At 40.9% G+C, this 24,160-nt stretch overlaps 1 protein-coding gene across 1 annotated transcript; it reads left to right on the forward strand.

Annotated features, from left to right (window-relative positions):
* Window positions 1–5,263: 5,263 nt before the first annotated feature.
* Snrnp48 (small nuclear ribonucleoprotein U11/U12 subunit 48) lies at window positions 5,264–23,842 on the forward strand. Its single transcript, XM_031358917.1, has 9 exons — window positions 5,264–5,445; window positions 7,455–7,568; window positions 7,749–7,809; window positions 8,678–8,752; window positions 13,211–13,399; window positions 14,382–14,503; window positions 17,720–17,808; window positions 18,281–18,439; window positions 23,653–23,842. Exons 1-9 carry the CDS (start codon window positions 5,290–5,292, stop codon window positions 23,699–23,701), a joined length of 1,014 nt encoding a protein of 337 aa, XP_031214777.1. The 5' UTR covers window positions 5,264–5,289; the 3' UTR covers window positions 23,702–23,842.
* Window positions 23,843–24,160: the final 318 nt, after the last annotated feature.

Genomic DNA, 24,160 nt, shown 5'->3' on the forward strand with positions numbered 1-24,160 from the left:
TTTCCCTCCCCTTGCTGGTTCCCCCTCCCCCACTCTTCCTCCTTTCCCTCCCCTTGCTGGTTCCCCCTTCCCCATAGAGCCCTTCCCTTCTCCTTTGTTGTTATTTTATTTTGTTTGGTTTTTCAAGACAGGGTTTTTCCGTGGAACACTCCTGGCTGTCCTGGAACTCACTCTGTAGACCAGGCTGGCCTTAAATTCAGAAATCCTCCTGCCTCTGCCTCCCAAGTGCTGGGATTAAAGGCATGTGCCACCACTGCCCAGCCCTTTCTGCTTTTAAGTCACATGTATTCTATCACTCTCCCTCCCTTTGGGTCACACCTTCTCTATCCTTTCTTTTGTCACACACACACACACACATACACACACACACACACACACACACACACAAATCTGAGGAAAACCATGATGTCATGATGTTTGTCTTTCTGGATCTGGCTTATTTTGTCTACCATAATGATCTCTAGTTCTGTCCATTTCCGTGCACCTTACCAAACATATGTAAAATTCCATCATGTATATTTACCAGGTTTTCTGGATCCATTCATCTGTCGATTCCTAGACTGCTTCAGTATCTTGGCTGCTATGATTAGTGCAGCAGTGAGCATGGATGTGCCATTATTTTTGTGGTTAAAAAAAAAGATGGAATGCTTTGTGGGTTTGCACGTCACTTTTGCACAGAGTCATGCTAGCCTCTGTCTCACTCCCATTTGTGCTTCGTGAGAGAAGTGTCTTTAATAAAGACTTACATAAAAATCAAATCAGGACCTCAACTTCACACTTTTGCTTGATCTCATCTCTTTAAAGGCCCTATAGACGTTGTGGGAGAACCCTCCTCAGCCCATAACAGAAGCCTGCATAGAAAGACTAATGGGGATGTGTCAATGACACATAGAGCACATCTTTAGCCTCCACTGACCAAATATAGGATGACTCTAGTCTCAACAGGAATGGTAAGTATACTTTATACAATATGATACTAACTTTAAAAACCCTACATCTGTTTAATTAAAGTGAGCTTGCTGAAATTAGCAACAGGACAAAGGTGATAAAACAGATTTGTAGTATTAGTGTAGTTAGTATTAGTGTATTAGTTCCTCAGGTTAAAAGAGCAACCAGAGATGCAGGGTCAGCTGGTGAATCTTTCCTACATCCTCCAGGTTTCTGTAAAAGTTGTCACTAAACTCTGAGATGAGACGGGACTGTTAGGCTGGCAAGATACTTCAGAGCATAAGAGTGCTTGTGGTGCAAGCTTGAAGCCCAGCGTTTGATCCCTGGAAGCCATGAAAAGTGGGAGGAGAGACCTGAGTCCACAGAGTTTTCCTATGGCCTTCACACACATGATGTGGTACTGACCAAAACCAACCTGGGGAGGAAACAGCTTATTACGTCTCATAGGTTACCGTCCAAGGCACGAGCTCAAGCAGGAACCATGGAGGGTCACTGCTTTCCAGCTTCCTTTCCACGGCTTGCCCAGATCATTTGCTTTTATAATCTTGGACTTTCTACCCAGGTGTGGCACTGCTGGCATCAATCATTAATCAAGGAGATGCCTCACAGACACGCTCACAAGCCAACCCGATAGAAACAAATTGTCAGTTGAGATTCCCTCTTCCCAGGTGACTCTTTGTGTCAAGTTGACAAAAGTTAACCAGCACAGCTCATGTTTGACCTGGGCTGAGTTTTGACTTGTTTCACACACACCGGGCACCCGTAGGAACAGAAATCCATCAACAGTCATTATGGCATCTCCAAAATTGTTCTCACATTTCCTCTATTGGTACAAGCCACAGAAAAAGGAAAGAAGCTGTGGGGTTGATGAGGAAGGAAGCCAAGAACCATTTTTTTCATGACATGATCGATTGGAGAGAAAACCTCACAACCACTAGGGACCATGGTCAGGCCTTGGGGTAGGACAGCATTAGGAAAGATAGCTTTAAAATGAAAGAGTAGAAAAGGTCTCCCTCAGGTACATCGTGAACAGGGAGAACTGGAGCAGACAGAGCACAAACCTCTGTGGAAATCCCTCAAATAAAGGAGATTCTCTGACTTTTAGTTTGGAAGACTTGGCATGAAATTCTACATCATATTATTTAATCCGGCATAGCCTACATGCCAAGGAGCCAGGTACCGGGTAGAACCATAAATTTACCTTGCACATATGGGAGTGGGAGGGGGCTAGGTTGGTTTGCTTCCAGCTCATCTGTGTGCCCTAACCTCAACAGCAGGCATTTATCAGCTGCAGCCAAAATTCTGGGAATTCTTGAGTGGGGGGAGGGGAGTCAACTAGCTGGTCTGTGATCTAACAACTACCACTGTGAAAATGAACTATGAAAATAAGATAAAATGAAAAGACAGCATGAGAGGAGTGTGAATAATGGCTCTAGAGCTCAAACCTGGCTGGTTTTGACTGCTGCCATGTTTTCTCCATAATAGTCATTTCTTGTCGGTTAGTGGATAAAGTTACTTCTTTTTTTCCTTTAAATTAAAAGGTGGGAACTATGCCATTTGCCTTTGGAAATGATTGGCCACCAAAATTTCCCTTTCTATTTCTTCCACTGGTGGTAAACGATGTGGGAAAGGAACACAGATCCGATATGGAGACATGGAAATATAAGAGCGATTCAGTTCTGGGGATCAAAACAATACAGGGAGGGCTGGAGACATGGGTTAGCGGTTAAGAGCCCTGACTGTTCTTCCAAAGGTCCTGAGTTCAAATCCCAGCAACCACATGGTGGCTCACAACCATCTGTAATGAGATCTGATGCCCTCTTCTGGGATGTCTGAAGACAGCTACAGTGTACTTACATATAATTAATAAATAAATAAATAAATAAATAAATCTTTAAAAAAAAAAAAACAATACAGGGAGATTAAATGCTGACCTTACAAGGGAAGAGATACATTTGGGTATAAAGCATAGCGCAAGACACTATAATAAAGAGCTGTGTCAAAGACATAGGGGATGGAAGAAGATGATTTCCGCTGGCCAAATTCAGACAAATTTGGATAGTAACAGGAACTGTAATGATAATAATAATGCTCAATTTTAAAACTTAAATTCATTTCCCCTCATCCTCCCCTCCCCCCACCCCCGCTGCCCAATTCTTCAGTGAAATAAGTAACAAAATGGAGAAGTGGACAGAACACTATACTATGATGGTTAGTGTTAACAGTCAAGCTGACAAAATCTAGAATTGCCTGAGATGGGCCTGAGCATACGTGTGAGGATAGTGTTTTTTTATGTAATTGTTATTACGAACATGTAGCATGTATCTTTATTAGCAATGACCTTTCTTTAGATAAGCATGCCCAGACCATCTGTAAGGTCTCTATTGCTGATACACTTGTTATAAAATTGATTGCTTGACACAATCATATGGGAAGTTCCAGGATGGCTCATAAACCTGCTTTTGATAATCTTATTATAGCAAAAATGTTTATATTTGTTTTTTATTGAATTGAGCTTACCTATATCAAATTCCTTTTTAGAAAATGATCATATAACTAACTGCTCCAACATCAGACATCCATGTGGTACACAGACACATATGCAGCAAAATACATTAAAAATGCACTTTTTACATTAAAAAAATATTCAAACCAGCATGTATGAGTACTACCTGAAAGTTACAGTACTCTATGTTGTTAACAACATTATAATGTACAGGATGTTTTACAAACTGATAAACTGTCACTGGGCAAACATTTAGTGTCAGTGAATACGGTGTGGCCAGTGATCACTTAGTGACTTTGAATACAGCCACTGGAGGCTAGCTCTGGCCTTTTCAGCATCACCACTCCCAGGATGAGAAGCCAAATGTAACTCAGACAGGAGTTTGGTCTCTCAAATACCCCAGCACCGTGACTGTGCCTTTCCTTCATGGACTGCTCAAGGAACATGGAACAGATCCCATGGAGCAATCGTGCTTATGAGCACACACAGTTCCCCAGCTCCGGAGGAGTCTACAGTGGGGGTGGTGGTGGTGGTGGGATGATGGGGGGGGGGGGGGGGGGGGGGGAGTGGGAGGGGAGCTCCGGCGCTCAGGTTTTCCCCCAGCTTCATTGTCTGAGGTCCATGGAGCCAGAACTGTTTCCCTTGTGGATGGAACACAGAACTGCAGGCAGCTCTTGAAGTCTGGCCCATTTTCTTTCAGGCTAAGAACTTGAAAAAGTTCTTCCCCAGCTCTAAAACCAGTCAAATGTGAAGAATGCCTAATTCCTGGAGTATGAAGGAAAGCTTGTCAAAATTTAATTTAATTATGAAGTGGTGGTGGTAGTAGTGGCTGGGAGAATTGATAAATCCAGAACGAAGAATATGCTACAAGACAACTGGCCCAAGTCCTTCTCAAACCCAATAACTCAATTTTAAAAGAAGGAGAGAGACCAGGCTGGTGGTGCAAGGTCTTAATCCCAGGGCTAAGGAGGCAGAAGCAGGCACATCTCTGGCCTGGTCTCCAAAGTGAGTTCCAGGCCAGAGAGCCAGGACTAGATAGTGAGACTCTGTCTTAAAGAAGGGAGAGAGTAACTGGAGGGAGAGGGAGAAGAGAGGAGGCTGTATTTTCTTCCTTTCTCTCTCTTTCTTTCTCTTTTTTTTAGACTTAATTTATTTTATGTATATAAGTATACTGTAGCTGTCTTCAGACACACCAGAAGAGGGCATCAGATCCCATTATAGATGGTTGTGAGCCACCTTGTGGTTGCTGGGAATTGAACTCAGGACACCTCTTGAAGAGCGAGCAGTCAGTGCTCTTAACCGGCCCTGTTTTAAATTAAGAGATAATAACTAATTATAGTCACTTGGTTAAAACATAATAAATTGCTTTAAGAAGAATTTAAACAGCTGTTTCATGAATTCTCTGTTTGATAATTGCATTGTGATTATGTAAGAAAATGTTCTGAGGATGTGTATACTAACGTTTGGGGTAAAGAATCTAAAAGCTATGAAGGCAGAGAGTAACTGAAAGAAGCAAGCCAATGAGCTGGAGAAAGGCTACACTGATACTTTTTGTGTAGTTCTTTAAAGTTTCCTACCGATATAAATAATTTCTCCTAAAATCGTCGAAGGAGCGGCAGAAAGATGCTCAAACTTAGGACGCAAGTTCGAACCGGCTAAGCAAACTAAACCTGGTCGGGAAGTGCGTGGAAAACACCTTTCAAAACCACCGCTTCCGCCCTGCCCGTCGGCTCTTCCCTATAGGCTGGAGCCATCCAGAGGCCCCGCCCACAGCTCCCAGAATCCCGTGCGCGCCCAGCAGTTCGGCCACTTCCTGCCTGAGGTGAGCTGCGATCATGGAGGCCGAGCCTCCTCCTCTGGAAGAGCGGCGTCGGCTACAGGAGGAGCTGAGCGAGTTCGTGGAGAGCTGCCGCCGGACGCTGGAGGAGGTGACGGCATCCCTGGGATGGAGCCTGGATCAGCTGGACCCCGGGGACGAGGTGGAGGCCGAGGTGAGGGGCGAGGTCGTCCGGCCTTTCCCGGGCGGCTGGCTGCTCGCGTAGGAAAGGCGCTGGTGGAGCCCAGGTCTCTCCGAGCGCTCCATCCCGGTGCGATTCAGGGGGAGGACAGGGCACGTAGGCTACATGTCCCTGGGATGCTGCTGCTGGGTTTGGCGATTTGCTTCGTCATGTCATAAGGATTCTGCATTGCGTTAGATTCAGTGTTCACTTTTCTTTACCTTAAACCTGGACGCTTCCCACTCGGACAGTACGGATTCTGGGATGATTAAAGGACGCCCCTAACGAATGGTAGCCAGCAGCTGATCCCTAAGGAGTGCATTCGAGTGGATTATCCTGACTCTTGTTTCAGTAGGTGCAGGATAAAGGGAATTTGTGTTGTGCGGTGATTTCTTAATACCCTCTTCATTTACTATGATGCAATAACAAGGTTTAAGTCATATATCAATGGAAATATTTAAGATATATACAACTTATGTATAAGCTAATCACAACCGTATTAAAATTGAAGTGGAAATTGGAAGGAAAAACACCCTCCATTGTACCTTTACAAGTATATTTGGAGTTTTGAATTAATCAATATATAGCTCATAGCTTAAAGTCTACTAATGATGCTGTAAAATGGATTAGGGGGACAACTGAAAAAGTTTGAGATATGAATTAGGTAATTTTATGAAATTTCCAGATCATTGGGGGGGCACCACACCTTCATTTATTATCAAGATATTACTCAGCATGATATTAACACTTTACGCCCTGTATATGACAGTACATTACTTCATTAAAAATTCATAACCCAAGAAGGCTAGAATGATTGGCAGCATTTTACAAATGAAGAAACAAAAACATCACTGTGGGATTGGCAAGTGGGGTTTGGATGCAGGCCTTCTGGCTTCTGAGGTTTTGTGTGCTTAATTGCTTCATAAAACTCCCAGATTAGACGGTAAACTGTGAAGTACAAGATTATATGATACTCACTAGAGTAACTGGCATAAAAATTCTGGTAAATGACATTGATAGTTTTGAGGATAGATACAGTCCAGATAATTAATCAATTTCCATGTTTCTGCAACAGTGCTTAGAAAATAGTAGTGGCAGTTTGTGTGCTTGTAGAGCTTGCATGGTAACAGTGGGTGATAAAGAAGTGACAGCTGTTATTGTGTAGCAAAGTCTGTAATGGGTGAAGTTGAAATTTTTGTAGTACTGGTTATTATAGACTATGATGGGTCAGTAAACCATCTAGAAAGTTATTATAGACTATGATGGGTCAGTAAGCCATCTAGAAAGTTATTATAGACTATGGTGGGTCTGTAAAAGCATCTAGAAAAGTATATTCTTAAAAATTTGTGTGGGGGCTAGACAGATGGCTCAGCGGTTAAGAGGTGATGGATGGCTGTAATCCTAGCACTATGGAAGATGAGTTAGGATTGCCATCAATTCAAAGCCAGCCTGGGCTACACAACAAACAAAACAAAAGCTGGGAAGGTGCCTCAGCTGATAAAAGTGCTTGCTTTAGAAGCATGAGAATTCCCCAGAATCAGTAAAAGCCAGGAACAGTGGTAAAAACATCTGTAACCTCAGTACTGGGAAAGTGGGGGATCTATTGACTAGCCTGGCTAGCCAGGCTAGCCAAATAGGTGAGCTTTTAGATTTAGTAGACCCTACACACATGTGCATATGATAACAGCAAAGATATCAGGTTGACAGCTTCGGATAGTAGATCATGACTAGGAACTCTAATTCAAGTATGACATGTTCTTTGGCATCAGTGGCAGTAAGGTACTGGTGGCCGAGGTGAGGAGTGGCTATTTGTGAGGTTGTGGAGCTAGTGAATGCTAAGTTCTGAAGGGCTGTAGAGAGGACAGAGGCTTGAGAAAGATGACTTGCCTCCTTCCCTTCCTCCCTCTCTTAATACAGATACCCACATGGATCAAGGCCCACAGAAGAGGAAATACTAGGCTATTGTTTAAATGCTGTTTTCCCCCCTCCTGTTAATTTTACAGGATGAAATCGCCATATGCCCTTATGATTCCAATCATCGCATGCCTACATCATCACTAACAAAGCACATGGAATCTTGCAGATTGAGGAAACTGGGATATACCAAAGAGGAAGAGGTAGTGTTTGTTTACTACATAATATCATGTGAGCCCTTGTAGTATAGATGATACTGTGTCTAACATCACAAATTGTTATTTATTTGTGGTATTATTTATCTCAGATCTTAAAACAGCCAATTGTGCAATCCTTAAAAATATTAATTGAATTTTGTTTTTGTTTTTGTTTTCACTGTCTAGGATGAAATGTACAATCCTACTTTTTTCTATGAGAATTTGAAGATTCCTTCAGTTACTTTGAGTAAGTATATTAGATTACAATTGAAATTAGCCTAGTTTTGTATTTTTCTTTTTAAATTAGCAAAAAAAAAGATATTATAGACATGCTTATGACCTTTAATACCTTAAGGAATTAACACAGTGAAGATACCTCATATGATATGAAAATGGACTTGGTTTATGTTAACTGAGAATAAAGATCCTGTAAAATTTGGTATAGTGGGCCAGGCCTGGTGGGAAGGCAGAGGCAGGTAGATCTGTGAGTTCAAGGCCAACTTGGTCTATAGTGAGTAGGACAGCCAGAGTTACAATAATAGATCCCATCTTACAAAAACATACAAACAAATTATACAACAGAGTACATGCCTCCCTTCTTGGTTATAACAAAAATATAACCGAAGATAGGAAGGAGGATGGGATCACAATCCATACAGTGGACTGAAGATGCCGGGGAAGATGGAAACATGTGCTTGGTAGACTTCAAGAAACAGAACGTGCTGATTCCCCTTAGATGGATGTGTAACTTTTGGTGAGGCGTTGCCCTTTTGACTGCCTGGGAGTCTTAATTAGTTTTTGTGGGTGTGGAGATTAGACCTAGACTCTCTCTTATCTGCTGAGCAAGTTGTGGCGCACGCCTTTAATCCCATCACTTGGGAGGCAGAGGCAGGTGGATTTCTGAGTTCGAGGATAGCCAGGGCTATACAGAGAAACCCTCTCTCGAAAAACCGGAAAAAAAAAAAATTACAATATATCTAATATATTTCAAATGGTGTCTGGGCTGTAATTGATAGTAGTTATTAGTTTCTTCAATTTGTAGCTGCTAATCTTGAATGCCTGATTATATTTTTTTATTGAGATTATAGTTAGTGATGTTGGCTTTTCTTTTTCAGATAAGGATTCCCAGTTCCAGATAATTAAACAAGCTAGGGCTACAGCTGGAAAAGATGGTGATTGTTATAGCCAAAGTAAGTGGTGGTGTAGTTTTAGCTAATTCGTGAATTAAGGTGTTTGCTCTCCTGTAACCACAAGTTGTATGTGCTTCTCAGGATCATTACATTTAACATAAGATAGCTCACATTGTTCCAACTTTACAGTCTTACCTTTAACATGAGATAGCTCACATTGTTCCAACGTCAGCTGTTTCCTACTCAGGCACATTGTAGCTCCCTCGCACTCCCTCGGCCTGGGTGCTGTTTTGGCATTGTCTGTTAGGTGTGGTTGCCTTGTGGTAAGTTCTAAACATTATTTAGTGAGTACGTGTACTGGATACAGTGTCTTGTTTTGTTCTGTTCAGGTGCAAGTACCTGACCCTGAGAGTTTGTTGAGAACATTGAAACACAGTACATAGCATTAAAAGATTACTTTCCATTGTTGCTCTCAGCATAGTCCCTCCTAGGTTTGCATTTGTAATCTTTTTGGATTTGACCCCTTTGAGACTTTAGATGCCTCAGGAAAAGAACACAGGAGCACATAGGTTTTATGTGTAGTTTTAGAGCATTTGGGGGTCTTCTTACACATGCCCAGCTTTGGAGCTCTTCAAAATATGTCTGCCTTGAAATTTGCCAGAAATGAGGGTTTTTTTTTAAAAAAACAAAACAAAAAAAACCCCACAAAAACAAAAAACCTAAGGTTCTTAGAAAATTAAAAGACGAGCTTTACCCAGACAGAAGGAAGTTGATAAAGAGTTTGGGTTTTTTAATATGGATGTGATGTTTAGTCAGCACAACTGGCTCCGCCTTCCAAGGTTGTCCTTCTGTCCTTCCTCGCTCTTTCTGTGATTATCACGGCAGGCTTTCCCCTTGTTGAGATCCAGTCTTTCTCAGGACTGTTCTGAGAAGCCACTGTGCCACTATCTGGATTTGATTTCTCTTGAGTGGACTGCGGCCTTAGAGGGAAGATTGTTTTTCCGGTGGCCTCTGTGTCTCGGGCTGGTCACTTCTAGTAGCCAGAAGCACATTTTCCACTGGTTTACTAGTGCAGCGGGACGGTGATGGCACATGGGACATGATGATGTATAGAAGTCCGAGGACACCTTCAGGGGTTAGTTCTCTCCTTCCACAGTGTGGCTTCCAAAGATTGAGCTCCTATGGTCAGGCTTGGTGTCAAGCATCTTTACCCACTGAGCCATCTTGCCATCCTAAGCATATTTCTTGTATTTCCTTTTAAAGTTCCCATTTTTTTGTCTGTTGACTTCATCTCAGCTTTTAAATGTACAGATAACTGATCAGTGATTATTTAAGTCTTTCATGATCTCAGTTGTTTCTGCTTATTGGCCCTGTTAGTTAATAGACCAATGCAAATAATATTTTCTTAAAGTGAAGTTTGTTTGTTTTGGTGTGTTTGTTTGTTTTTGAGAGGCTTGGCTTTTAAGATACTGACTGGTTTAGATAGATTAATGAATTTGCTTTGCTTTGGAGTTGACAAACTACTTGGACCATCTAATCCAGTGTCTGTATTTTACAAATAGGAAACAAACTGGCTGAGAGGGCCAGTTTGATAAAGTTCTTGTGTTGTTTGATGTAAAGTCCTTCAGCGTTCTTATTACTCAGTAAGGTTCTCCCCCTCACCCTTCAACTTCCCTCGTTGTTTCTTTGAGACAGGGTCTCTAGCCCAGACTGCCTCCGTCTTTGCAATGCTTGTTGTATTTTGAGAACACTCATGGCACGAGCTAAACTGGGGCTAGCTACATTAATTGGTAACCTAGTCTAAGAAAAAAACTAATGTGCAAAGTGTGTTTTATGTAAGTAATTGATTTAGAACTTGTCACTTGTGTGAATTTATAGAACTAGACAGTAAGATGTAGACATTGGGCCCAGTTCTTCACAGGAGCTAGTTTGGTTGGTTTGTTTGCGTGTGGTGCTGGGGATTAAACTCAGGCCATCTAAGAATTACTTGGAACAGCTCTTTTCAGTGGAGTAGAGAACTTTTATTTGACTTTGAAGTCTTCTATCTTAAGATTTGATTTCTTTGAATAACTGTTTCAATGCAATCTGTAACCTTTTAAGAGCATATTTAAATCCTATGTATAGTTCTGCATTTTTTTTTATCAGAATTATCTTTGTGGTCTACTTACATCTTAGATATTTTCACGTTTGACTAAGGACCACCTTCTGTGGTCCTGGTCTCGTTGCACCTGCTGTGTCAGGTCAGACCTACACTCTGCTGCCTTCACAGGAAGTAAGCAGACTACTATGCATTTCCTTTCCCAGCTACTTTGACCAGTTTTATAACAGAGTTATTAATTTTGATCATAAATAGTAATTTTATACTTAGAAGTTTATCTTTTTTCTTCAATATTAAGCATTCTGGTTGCTGTAAATTTTATTACACATATTTGAGACATGGCCATAATTTGAAATCAGTGTCCTGCAGAAGAATCTTAGAGGGCCATTTGGGCAGTTATTTTTCTCCCATGGGCCTCGTTTTCTTTATCTAATATTAGGATTTGTCTCTGTGTGGATGGATACCTATAATACCTGTGTTGGGGGTAAGTTTCCCTGTGATGGCAAGTGACTAATAAAGAAGAATGCATATTACAATAAAATAAAGTTTAATTTTGAAATGGTAAGAGTTCTGGGGATGGGCAGAGGTGATAAGTATGTATAGTAAAGTTTGATACAATACTTTGAACTGTGTAATTTAAAATGATAAGAAGGATGAATTACATGCTGCTTATATTTTACCACAACTTAAAAAATGAAACAAGAAGACACAAATTTATAGCAATTACAGCACTAAACCATATGGGAACTTGTGCTTTGAAAACTTAACTGTAAATGAAGCTTGTTTAAGTGTTTATCCTTTTTTAAAATCAGTTTGTTGCTTAACCTTTTTTGTACTTTTTCTTTTTCAGTAATTGGGGTGAGTATAAAGAGGAATTAGGAACCTGAATGTACTCCTTATTTAAAGATATGCAGTATCCTTTTTGCAAATGATATCCTTTTAAAAGTATCACTCAAACTTCTGACTTTATCTCAATAACTGTCACTCTTAAAAGTCTTGGTTTGGAATTTTGATTGAATTTTAAGAAATTTAAATATTTATTATGAAGAAATTTGAGATTAATAAAAGAAAACTTTGAGCTTGATTATTAAACTTCTAAATTTTGTATTTTTCCTCTCAGATTTTTTATAGCTGATAGTCAAAGGATTAGGCCTATCAAAGCCAGTCTTACATTGTATGATAGTGTTTGACACCTGACTGCCTAAAGTCTCGTGATAGTGCCTCAGCATCAGAGTGATTGGCTGCTTTCCGAGGGGGTCCGTCTTTCCCACTCATTCCAACCCCTTGACAGTCACAGTGCCCAGGTGTTGTTATCTGCGTCTGTGAAACCACAGCCTTGGTACCACTGCGGCCTCCGTAATGTGTGGATAAGTTACTTCAGAGCTCTTGTGTGAATTCTTTTGCTTCTTACCTGAGATGCTAGTGAGCCTGTGGAGAGCTACTGTTTCGCATGGTACTCTGAGCCAGCTCTGACTCCTTTAGGACCACCTAGCCAATGTCAGTATTCCTGTAATGGTGATGCTCTCAGTTCTCATTAGGAAGACTTGTTTTAAATTGCTTTGTTTACAGTTACAGTCATTTTGTTTCTTTGAGAACATTTGAGTCTCAAAACGATTTTTCTCCTATGTTTTAATACATCATATCAAGGTATTGTATTTATTTATTGTTCATTCATGAGCAGATGTTAGGATCAAAGAGTCTCACTGTGTAGCCCAGTTTGTCTTCTAGTGTGTAGGCCTGGCTGTGATCTTTCCGTCTCCTGAGAGCTACAATTACCAGTGTGTACTGCCATACTTGCCTTAATGTAACATTTTTCAGTTCCCACTCTAGTCATTGCACAGATATCATGAACTTTGAGCATTGAACATCTACTCTAATGTTTCAGATGAGAGTTTTTTTTACATATTCTTCACAGTTCCTTAATTTGTTTTCAGAAAAACAAAAAAATGTGCAGTGCCTATTAAAAATATTATCAGCTTTTATGAGAAAAAGCATATACACAAAAATAATTCCTACTTTGGTAATAGAGGTTGTATTTAAGAAATCATTATATAAAGGATTTCTTAGCCTGTCCTTATGGTGTATACCTGTAGTCCTAGCAACTTAGGAAGCTGAGATAGGAGAACCTCTTGAACCCAAGAGTCTGCACTGCCTTGCAGCCATGGCAACATGTCCAGACCTCATCCAAAGGGAAAACAGGTTTTCTGATGCTTGAGTTGTGGTTATTGCTGCCTGACTTCATGGAGTCTGTCTTAACCTTGTTGGAGAGAATACCAGACACTGAAACATCACGATTTACCGCATACATCTTTGTATGTAAAAAAGTAGTTTGGGTTACTATTGTATTGTTATAGCACATATTTAAGAGTGTAAGTCCACATGCTTCACCAATCATTTACTCTTGCCTTATTTTATCTTAGGAATGTATTCTTCAGTGCCTGTTGAAGTTCCTCTGAATCACAAGCGATCTGTTTGTGATCTCACACAAGCGGATCGCCTTGCCCTTTATGATTTTGTCATTGAGGAGACAAAGAAAAAGCGCTCTGGTCCTCAAGTCATTGAAAATGATAGTGACCTGTTTGTAGACTTGGCTGCTAAAGTCAATCAAGGTTTGGGATAAATATCTTTTACATTTCTTGCCATTCCATCTCATGCATGTCAGTAAAGTGATTTCATTTTTGTGCCACTTGAGTTGGGGTTAGGTGATTGTGTATCATCTCATTGACATTAGTTATGAATTAATGTCGTTACTATGGTGTTTTACTCAGACTTCTAGCATAATGCTTCATCTATAGGAATGCTATTTATATTTACTCTATGGACTTGAATACCTCTGTTCATCTATTGGCTAGAAAAAAGAGTGAAATAAAATAGTCTGTACATGCCGGGCAATGGTGGCACTCACCTTTAATCCCAGCACTTGGGAGGCAGAGGCAGGCAGATTTCTGAGTTTGAGGCTCGCCTAGTCTATAGAGTAAGTTCCAGTACAGCCAGGGCTACATAGAGAAACCCTGTCTCAAAAAAAAAAAAGTCTGTACATAATGTAGATTATTTTGGAAGCAGGATTATTTGGTATTTTTTTTTGTTTGTTTTTGTTTTTTTTAAAACTTATTTTTTTAAGATTTGTTTGTTTTATGTAAGTACACTGTTGCTATCTCTAGACACACCAGAAGAGGGCATCAGATGCCATTACTGATGGTCATAAGCTACCATGTAGTTGCTGGGAATTGAACTTAGGACCTCTGGCAGAGTAGTCAGTACTCTTAACCTCTGAGCCATCTCTCCAGCCCACAGGATTATTCCTAACTGTTAAGTTCTTAATTTCAAAGTGGAGCTAGAGAGGTAGAGTAGTAGTTAAGAGCTCATAATGCTCTTAAGTTCAGTTCTCATTACCCACATTGGGTGGCTCACAGCTATCCATAACTCCAGCTCCAAGGGATCGGATGCCCTCTTCTGGACTCCCCAGACACACTCACTTACAGCAACAAACCCACAAATATACACCTATGTTTTATATGTAATTGTATACACACACATTAATAAAATAATTTAACTGCTTTTAAGGGTATAATAATTTTATTCTTTCATTAGATAATAGCCGAAAAAGTCCAAAATCTTACCTGGAAATCCTGGCAGAAGTGAGAGATTATAAAAGAAGACGCCAGTCCTATAGAGCTAAGAATGTTCATATAACCAAAAAGTCATACACTGAGGTAAGTTTTCACATACTTTTATAGTACTTTTGTTGAAAATAAAAATTTCCTGCCAGGCAGTGGTGGTGCACGCCTTTAATCCCAGCACTTGGGAGGCAGAGGCAGGCGGATTTCTGAGTTTGAGGCTAGCCTGGTCTACAGTGAGTTCCAGGACAGCCAGGGCTACACAGAGAAACCCTGTCTCGAAAAAACAAACAAAAAAAAAATTCCCATAATTTTCTGAGTCTTATTTTTATGTCCCCAGAGATTTTTCTGAAGTGTCCTGAGAATGCCACACCCTGTTTGTCCTTGCCAGGCAAAGGGGTTTCACTACTAACATAATCTGTGGAGGTAGCAAAGCCTTTTAGAGATGCTTCCTTTTGAGAATGTGGTTCTGTGTTGTGACAAGAGTATGAATTTGGGCTTTTAACTGCCCTTGGCTTGAGAGGGTTGGGGGTTGGGGCAGTGGGAGGTGGTTGACACTGCCTGTCTATGTAGTCCTTCCTGTTCTGGAACTCACCATGTAGACCAGGCTGGCCTTGAACTCACAGAGGTCTTCCTGCTTTTACTCCAGTATGCTGGGGTTAAAGGCTTGTACAACCATATCCCTGTTCCTTATCTTGAGTTTTGACTCTGGTGTTGGTCACTGGCTATGTGACTTGCATAAGTTATTGAGCTTTTTTATTTTATTTAGATTTTATTTATTTCTACTTTACATATATGTATATGGGCCTGAGTATGTTCATTATGTATGTTTAGGTGCCCATAGAGGCCAGAAGAGGTTGTTGAGTCTCTCAGGTTAAGGGTTTGAGCTGTCTTTAGGAGAGCAGCTGGGAAGTAACTAGCATATTTCATACTCTGTCATTCATTTTGATTTAATTATTAGGTTTAAAAGTACTTGGCTCTTCTCCAGGTTGTCTCTGGTCTCATATCTTTGAGATCATGTTGATCCTGTATTCTTTACCATTTTTAGGTTGCCCTTTTTCTCATGGAGCTATTTAAGCATCCTTAAATGAACTGCACAGTGTAAGGACTTTATATTCCCTTAACTTTCTGTCTCCTGCCTCTACACTTGATAACATACCCTTCTGTGGCTTTGTCTGCATTTTACCCTATCCTAGCTTCCATTTTACACCATATGTCTTTTTGGTTGCTCTGGGCTTTGACAAATTTTAGCACAAAGTTATACATGATAATTACTGTGCATAGTACACTGCTGTGGGGTGTGCAGAGGTGATGGCAACAAGGTGTCATCCTTGAGCTTTTAGTGTTCAAATGAACAGATGTTACAGTCTGTGTGAGGGCTCTTCTTAACAAGCTTAGATTCTTGTGAGGTCTGAGATGCCATATCTCTGAAGGAAAGGGAAGCTTAAGAAAACTTCCGCCTTTTCCTGTGTGCCAGACCTGTGCTAGGTGTGTTCTAGGTGGGCTTCAGTGAGCCCAGATAGCACTATCTAAAACTGGGGTTGCATGAGGTCCAGGAGCTGGAATGTGTGTGTGTGGTGTATAGTCTGCCAGCTCACACTGGGCTGCCTTGGGTTTTCTGTGGGATGAGAATGAAGAGAATGGGAGAAAGTGGGCAGGAAATAGTGATGAATGCAGCAGGCCTTGGTAAGTACAGATTTTAAAAAGTCAGTCCTGGGGGTGGCTGGGCTTAGCTAGGGCTTCTGTAGGAACTGCCTAGTGTTCTCTACTGTAGTGTCTTGAAGTCATCGAGAGCTCTAGGCCTTATTGAGAGTTTGGTGTTGTTCTGCGTTTAGCTATTGAAAGTTTCACTGAGGCAGAGAAGAACTGAAGTCAGTCCGGAGCAAGATAGGGTCTGACTGTAGCCCTGGCGTCCTGGAACTTGCCCTGTAGACCTGGCTGGCCTTGAACTCTTAGAAATCTGCCTGCCTCTCCCAAGTGCTTTGATTAAAGGCGTGTGCTGTTATGCCTGGCTATGTAGTGCCTTTCTTTGGTAATTACCCCTACTTCTTGTACTTTCAAACCTTTTCTTGGTGGACAAGAGAGAAGTGCCAGCTCTGTTTTGGTTTATCTGTTTTCCCGTGCTTGATTGTGTGGGTAAGATAGAAAAGAAGCTTTCATGTGGTTCTCACAGGTTAGGGATTTAATTTGAGCTCTTTGAGAGAGCATCTGAGAAGTAACTAACATTTATTCTCTATTTTTCATTTTGGTTTAATTATTAGGTTTAAAATCATGTGCACATATCCTCATAAAGATGAGTTAGAAAACTAAGCACAGCAGAAAGAACTGTGCATGCCCGCCTTACCTTTCACCCTTACCTTCCTGTTCCTTTTTTCTTTTGTAAATTCTTAAAAAATATATTTGCATATTCTGATGTTTTCGTGTTCCAAGCCATTATGCTTTGCTCTTGTTCACATACTCCCCATTGTCTCCTATTGCCTCGGCCTCCTTTGTGGGTCCCCTCCCTCCCTCAGATTGTCCCTCCTCCTGCATTCCTGTCACATGTATTCCATTACTCTACCTTTCTTTCCTTATTCCCTTTTGTTCTTGGCAGTGTCTCACTGTATATCCTTCTCACTGTATATCCTTCTCACTGTATAGACTTCTCACTGTATAGACTTCTTGATTTTCTTTAGGACTGGCATTTTAGGCAGAGCTACCCAGCAGCCATTTCTCCTCTCTGTACATCTTTTACTTTCTGTTCCGTATTCGTACATATTTTGTCCTTGAATTGTTCAAGAGTAAGTTCTGTATGTCATGACTCTTAGCCCCAAAAAGTATGTATGTATTTCCAGATAATAAAGCTGTTTTCTTACATAATCATGGCATAATTCCAACTTCAAAGTTAACATTGAAATAATACTGCTATCTGCCATTTATTTATTCGTCAGTGTGACAAGTGCCTTTTTTATAGTTCTTAAGTACATGCATCTCATAGAACATTATGTCATAGCCCTTAGTAAAATTTTGAGTGATGACAAGCAGTGATTTTTCTAATAGATTTTATTTTTATTACATGTATACGTGTGGGTATGTGCACTTGAGTGCAGGTGCCCAAGGAGGCCAGAAGAAGACATTAGATTCCCAAATCTTGAGTTCTAGGTGATTGTGAACCACCCAACATAAATGCTGGGAATCAAACTCAGTCCAATGGAAGAGTGACAGATGCTCTTAACCCCTGAGCTACTTCTCCAACTCCTACTTTTCTGGTTTTATGATCTTAAATTTTAGAACAACTTCCTGATCTGACATTGGGTTTTTACTTCTTCCAAGGTAATTCGGGATGTGATAAAGGTGCACATGGAAGAGCTCAGTAACCATTGGCAAGAAGAACAAGGAAGAGCAGAAGATGGTTCTGAAAAGTATGTCATTGTCTTTACTGAGGAAAAACTTGCCTATTTTATTTTATTTTATTTTATACTTATGTCGAACCTAAGGCCATGCATGTTGGTAGTGTGCCTCTCATGTGCTGTAATTGTGAACATGCATCACTGTGTGGCTTAAAGCATCTCTTAAATCATTGCCTATATATATTATTAAACCATAGCATTTCCAAGACTCTTGGTAAGTACTGTAATTCATTAGTGCGTATTTATTGTCAGTGCTTAGAATTGCTGTATTTAGAGTCGTGATGATGCCAGTCTTGGGGATGAACAGCCATATTAAGGAACTCGTTATTAATAAGACATTATAGGGGCTGTTTGTTTGACTGCTACCTTTGTGGAATAGAAGATTATGCCACTGATATGATATGGAGTATTGCAGGTGGATGGTCTGTATACAGTGGAAACCATTGGTGAGTGGAACTGATGGATGCTTCTTCCTGCACTGCAGGAATGAAGAAAGGCGGTCAGCTTCAGTAGATTCACGACAGTCTGGTGGAAGTTATTTGGATGTTGAAAGTTCACGACATAGAAGGGCTCGGAGTAGGAGCCCACACAAACGAAAAAGAAATAAAGATAAAAGTTCTGAGTCAAGAAGAAGGAAAGAGAGGTGAGTGTCTACCCCTGAGTTTTCCAGCATTGCTGACTTTGTGATAGAATGCAGAAGAATAAATTATTAGACTAAGTTAAGGGAGGGGGAATTAATGGAATTCTTCATATTCACTGTGCTTCAGCTCACAGAGTACCCACGTAGGGATGCTGTTCCTAGATCTGTATGGATGATAAAACACTGCACCCCCTACCCTTCCTTTGTGATATTGGAAATTGAACCTACAGACCCATGCATGGTAGGCAAGTGCCCTACTACTGAGCTGTAACTTCAACTTTCTCCATTAATTTGTTTATTCACTTTACATCCTGATTACAGCCCCCCTTTTTGGTTCCCCCTTACACAGCTTCTCTCGCACTCCCCCCCCCCCCCTTTTCCTTTGAGACTTGGGAGGTCCTCTCTGGGAATCACTACCCTGGCACATCAAGTCACTGAAGGACTAGTCACATCCTCTCCTCTGAGGCCAGACAAGGCAGCCCAGCTAGGGGAACAGGATCCATAGGCAGGCAACAGAGTCAGGGACAATCCCTGCTCCAGTTGTTTGGGGACCCACATGAAGCTGCACATCTACTACATATGTGTGGGGGCTGGGGGTAGGGGAACCTAGGCCAAGCCCATGCTTGCTCTTTTGTTGGTGGTTCAGGCTTTGGGAGCCCCCAAAAGCCCAGGTTAGTTGTCTCCGTTGGTCTTATGGCATCTCTATCCCATTTGGGTCCCTCAGTCCTTCCCCCCAACTCTTTTACAAGATTCCCCAAGCTCTGTCTAATGTTTGGCCATGGGTCTCTGCATTTGTTTCTGTCAGTTGCTGGGTGGAGCCTCTCAAAGGATAGTTATGCTAGGTTCCTGTCTGCAAGTATAATGAGTATCATTAATAATGAAAATGGTTTGGTTCTTGCGCATGGAATAGGTCTCAAGTTGGGTCAATCATTGGTTGACAATTCTCTCAGTCTCTGTTCCATCTTTGTCTGTTCCATCTGCACATCTTGTCGGCAAGACACATTTTGGGTTTTAGGTTTTGTGGGTGAGTTGGTATCCTTATCCCTCCACTGGAAGTACTGCCTGCCTATAGGAGATGGCCACTTCAGGATCCATATTTGCCATTGCTATGAGTCTCAGCTAGAGTCATCCCCACAGACTCCCTGGGGCCTCTCCTCCCCGTCCCAGGTCTCCGGCACATCCTAGAGATGCACCCCACAACTCCTATGCTGATTTTTGTTCTCTCTTCCCTACTCTGCATACACACCTTACCTTTCTCTATTTTAATGTTTGAGACAGTACCTTATCATTCTGGCCTTGAACTCACTATGGAGCCCAGGAAGGACTCGACCTTGATCCTCTTGCCTGCCAAGTAGCCTGGATTATAGTCCTGTACCACCAGGTGACCAGCTTGGTGCCTCCCCACTTTCTTAAAAAACTCACAAAGCTGACATATGAAAATAATGTCTGGGTGAAGTGGTTTTACAGTATTTGTTTAGACCTGTCTTCTATTGAAGTGTGGTTAGATCAGAGACATCCAGTTTTACCTTTGTTAGTATAGTTTGATAACTAAGAGATATGAATTAATAGTAAATGATATATTTAAACCAATTGATATCTAATCTTGTATACCAGCTACTGGGGTGTCATATTCACCAGAGTTCTAACTAAGCTGTGTCTTGGTCTGCCCTTCCCCAGTATTTCTGTCCTGGTTAGTGGGATGACCCTCCCAAATTTACCTACGCCAGAGATAAGATAGTCATTTACTTACTGCTTACCATCTGGACAGGTCCAAATGCTTGTTCATTCTGCTGTCTGCCTCCCTTCTGTTCCTGCTGGTATCTGTCAAGAGAATAATGGTTGCTGAACATCTCTAAACTTAACTGCTGTGAAACCATTTCTGCTCTTCTGCCCAAGTGAATTCTCTTAAAGTCAGCAGCAGCAAAATTCTCATTCCTTTGAAAGGCTCTCAGCACTCAGTTTCTATTTGTTTTTTGTACCTTCTATGACCTCTGGAGAGAAGAGTCTGCACTAGGTATCTTGATTTGACTTCTTGTCCACATCTTTGCTATTTTGCATTGTGTCCTGCTGCCTAATTTTTATTTTTATTTATTTATTTTTTAATGATTGCTTGGTAAAGTTTATTTGAGCAAAAAGGATTGCTTTATCTAACACACTACTGTTTGCTGCACTCAGCAGTTCCTTCTCCACTAGTAAGTCTTAGCTTCTGGAAGCCAGGGCCCTATTTAGATTTATTAGTTTGTTTTTGAGGCATGGTCTCACTGAGGCAGGTCTAACTGTCCTGGAAGTCACTATATAGACCAAGCTGGCCTCAAGCTCACAATAGATCTGCCTGCCTCTGCCTCCCAAATGCCTGGGATTAAAGATGTACACCACCACTTCTGGCTCTTCCTTAGTTTTATGTGGACAGTGCTGTCAAATAGTAGCCTGTCACATGACCTTTCTCTCCAGAGCCACTGGTAAAGAAGAATTAATGAAATGTTTTTTAAAAAATTATTTATATAGGCTGGGTGGTGGCGGCACATGCCTTTAATCCCAGCACTTGGGAGGCAGAGGCAGGCGGATTTCTGAGTTTGAGGTTAGCCTGGTCTACAGAGTGAGCTCCAGGACAGCCAGGGCTATACAGAGAAACCCTGTCTCGAAAAAAAATAAAAACAACAAACAAACAAAAACAAACAAAATTATTTATGTATATGTGTGTGTGCCTGCATGAATTTATGTGTGCAGGTACCTGTGGAGGCCAGAAGAAGGCGTTGGCTACTCTGGAACTGAAGCTACAGGCACTGTAGACAGTTGTCTGGGGGTGGGGGTGGGGTGGGGGCTGAACCCTAAGCCTCAGCAAGAGTCATCTCTCTAAGCCCCTAGTAAAGCTTTTTGTATTGGCCTGATAGTTTTGCTAATCTTACTATCATTCTGTATATAGATCTAAAGCTAGCTGTGCTTTAGTTCTCTCATGAAAATGAAGTGTTTGCTTAGTTACCCCTTTTGAACCCACAGTGAACTCCTCCCCCCTGGCAGAAACTGTACTTTGGCTCTTTTCAGTGTTGAGATCTCTATTCGGTCCCTGTACAGCTGATTTCTGCACTCAGTCCTGAGATAGAGTGAGTTACACAAAGTTGATACAGCAGCCAGAATAAGGAAGTCAGACACTTAAACATATTTTTTTTTATGCCTTTAATATTCTATTTGACATGAGTCCTCTGGTCATCTAGCATGATCATATATTCAGAGTTAATTTTCTTTTACTTTAGAGATATCATATCCTCTTCCTTCTCTTTCCTCCCTCCAGACTCCTCTTGCTCTTTCACATCCATGGCCACTTTTTTCATTAATTGTTATGTATATATATGTATATGCATATATGTTTTCCTAAGTATAGTCTACTCAGTCTATATGTTACTTATTTATATATTTTTCAGGTCTAGCTGCTTGGTGGCTCTTTAGGCAGAATACTGTTAATCCTGCTGTCAGAGTTCCTTAGTTGCCTGTAGTTCCTTTCTAAGGTTGAGGCCTCATAGGCTTTCCCCAGTCCACTTTGCATGTCTATTATTGTCCTTGCTCAGGTCTTGCTTAGGCAGCTGTATTACTGACTCCTTATGGGTATAGCTTCTGAGATTACTAGGAGATACAGTCTCTCCCCGAGCCTTAGGTATGGGAGTGTTTTGTAAAAGTATCCATTGGTACTGGGCTCACAACCTTACATTTTGATTAGTAGTTGTGTTCTGTAATGGTCTCCATCTGTTGTAAAGAGAAGTTTGTTTCGTATGGGAAGAGGATTACCTTTACCTTACAAATATTTTTTTAAAAAGATTTACTGCTGGGCAGTGGTGGCGCACGAAGGCGCACTTGAGAGGCAGAGGCAGATGGATTTCTGAGTTCGAGGCCAGCCTGGTCTACAGAGTGAGTTCCAGGACAGCCAGGGCTATACAGAGAAACCCTGTCTCTAAAAACAACAACAATAACAAAGATTTATTTATTTTATTTATATGAGTTCACTATCATGTCTTCAGACACACCAGAACAGGGTATTGGATCCCATTACTGATGGTTGTGAACCATCATGTGGTTGTTGGGAATTGAACTCAGGACCTCTGAAAGAGCAGTCAGTAGTGCTCTTAACCGCTGAGCCACAAGGACAAATATTTTGAATATAGTTAGGGATTATGCTAGATTAGTGCAGTGGTGGTTGAAGGTTCTCCTCCAAGATCCATGAGTTCACCAGCCTTGGGTAGTTGGGCACTATGCATGATTTCCCTCTCATTGAGCAAGACTTAGGTCCAGACAAGGTTACAGACAAGGTCTGTATGCCACTGCTGCACCCTTAGGGCTGTTGTGTCGTGCTGCTGGTTGTTGTGGTTCTTAAGCATCACAGCTGGGTAGGACCTTGGCTTGCTTCCCTCCTTTGGAAGCTTGCATGGTGCCTTCTGGTACCATGAGAGCCAGCTAGGTCTACAGGGAGAGACCATCCATTCACGTCAGTTCCTGTGTCTGATGTGCATGGCGTCTTCAGCAATAGGGACTTACCCTGCACCTCTGGAGGTGACCAAGGGCCATAGCAATAATGTTGTAATGTTCTAGAGTTTCTTGGACAGCCCTCACCAGCAGCTCAAGAAGGCTTTTCATGCCCAGTGTTGGGGTTTTGTTAGGTGGTCTTTGGCTTTTGGAGCATTGTCAGCCATATGAGAAAATTCATATAACCCATATATTTGTAAACAGGTATTTAAATATATTATGTTTTTTGTTTTTTGTTTTTTGGTTTTTGTTTTTGGTAGATAATAGTGTGATTCCTTATGGCTTTCAGAATGTTTTTTAGTTTCAGAATGATTCCTTATGATTTTTGTAGAAATCTCCTCTGTTATTTTATTCTTCTACCTCTTTATTCTGTGTTTATCTCTCTGCCCCTCTCTAACTAGACCCTCCCCCGCATTTTGCTTACCTGTATTTTAATCTTTAGTAATTGACTTTTCCTCTTTACTCTTAAAATATTGTCCAGCCTGGAGTGGTGATACATGTCTTTAATTCCTGTTCTCAGGAAGTAGAGGCAGATGGGTTTATGAGTTCAAGGGTACTTGAGGCTAAATAATGAGACTCTGTCTCCATAAAAAAAAAGTATTGTCCAGTTCTACATGCTTGTTTTAGCTTACTGTGGTTTATGTCTGATGGAAATGTATTGCTGTTATTAAAATATCTTATAATTTTATGTCTTTTTATTTCAGGGATGGAGAAAGACATCATAGTCACAAAAGAAGAAAGCAAAAAATATAAACAATATAAATGCATTAATTATAGTTATGGAATAAATATGCTGATATTTTAATTATAATCTTTGCATAGGAGAAAATGGCTGTTATGATTGTGTAATGCTTATTATTTTAATAAAATGCTTCAAACCATGAGTCAAAATTGCACCCTGTACACATATATTTTCCTTATATTTCAGTAGAGTCTTATTACTATTTGTTTCATTCTTTTGGTCATGTATATATCCGTTTTCTTTCTCACAAATCAGTACTTGAGATAGGTAAATTACACATGAAAACATTCTCATTGTAAAAGTTAAAGTTGAGGCTAGATTCTACCCTGCAGTGACTACTCTTTCTCACTACTCTGGAGGGTTATGTGATAGGGATAGCAATCTAAGTGGCTTTCTGAATGGGGAGTGCCCTGGCTAAGTAGACTATGTGTAGGTATTCATAGATTATATTACTATATTGTCATTCAAAC

Source organism: Mastomys coucha, unplaced genomic scaffold, assembly GCF_008632895.1.
Source record: "Mastomys coucha isolate ucsf_1 unplaced genomic scaffold, UCSF_Mcou_1 pScaffold7, whole genome shotgun sequence".
Classification (NCBI taxonomy): domain Eukaryota; kingdom Metazoa; phylum Chordata; class Mammalia; order Rodentia; family Muridae; genus Mastomys; species Mastomys coucha.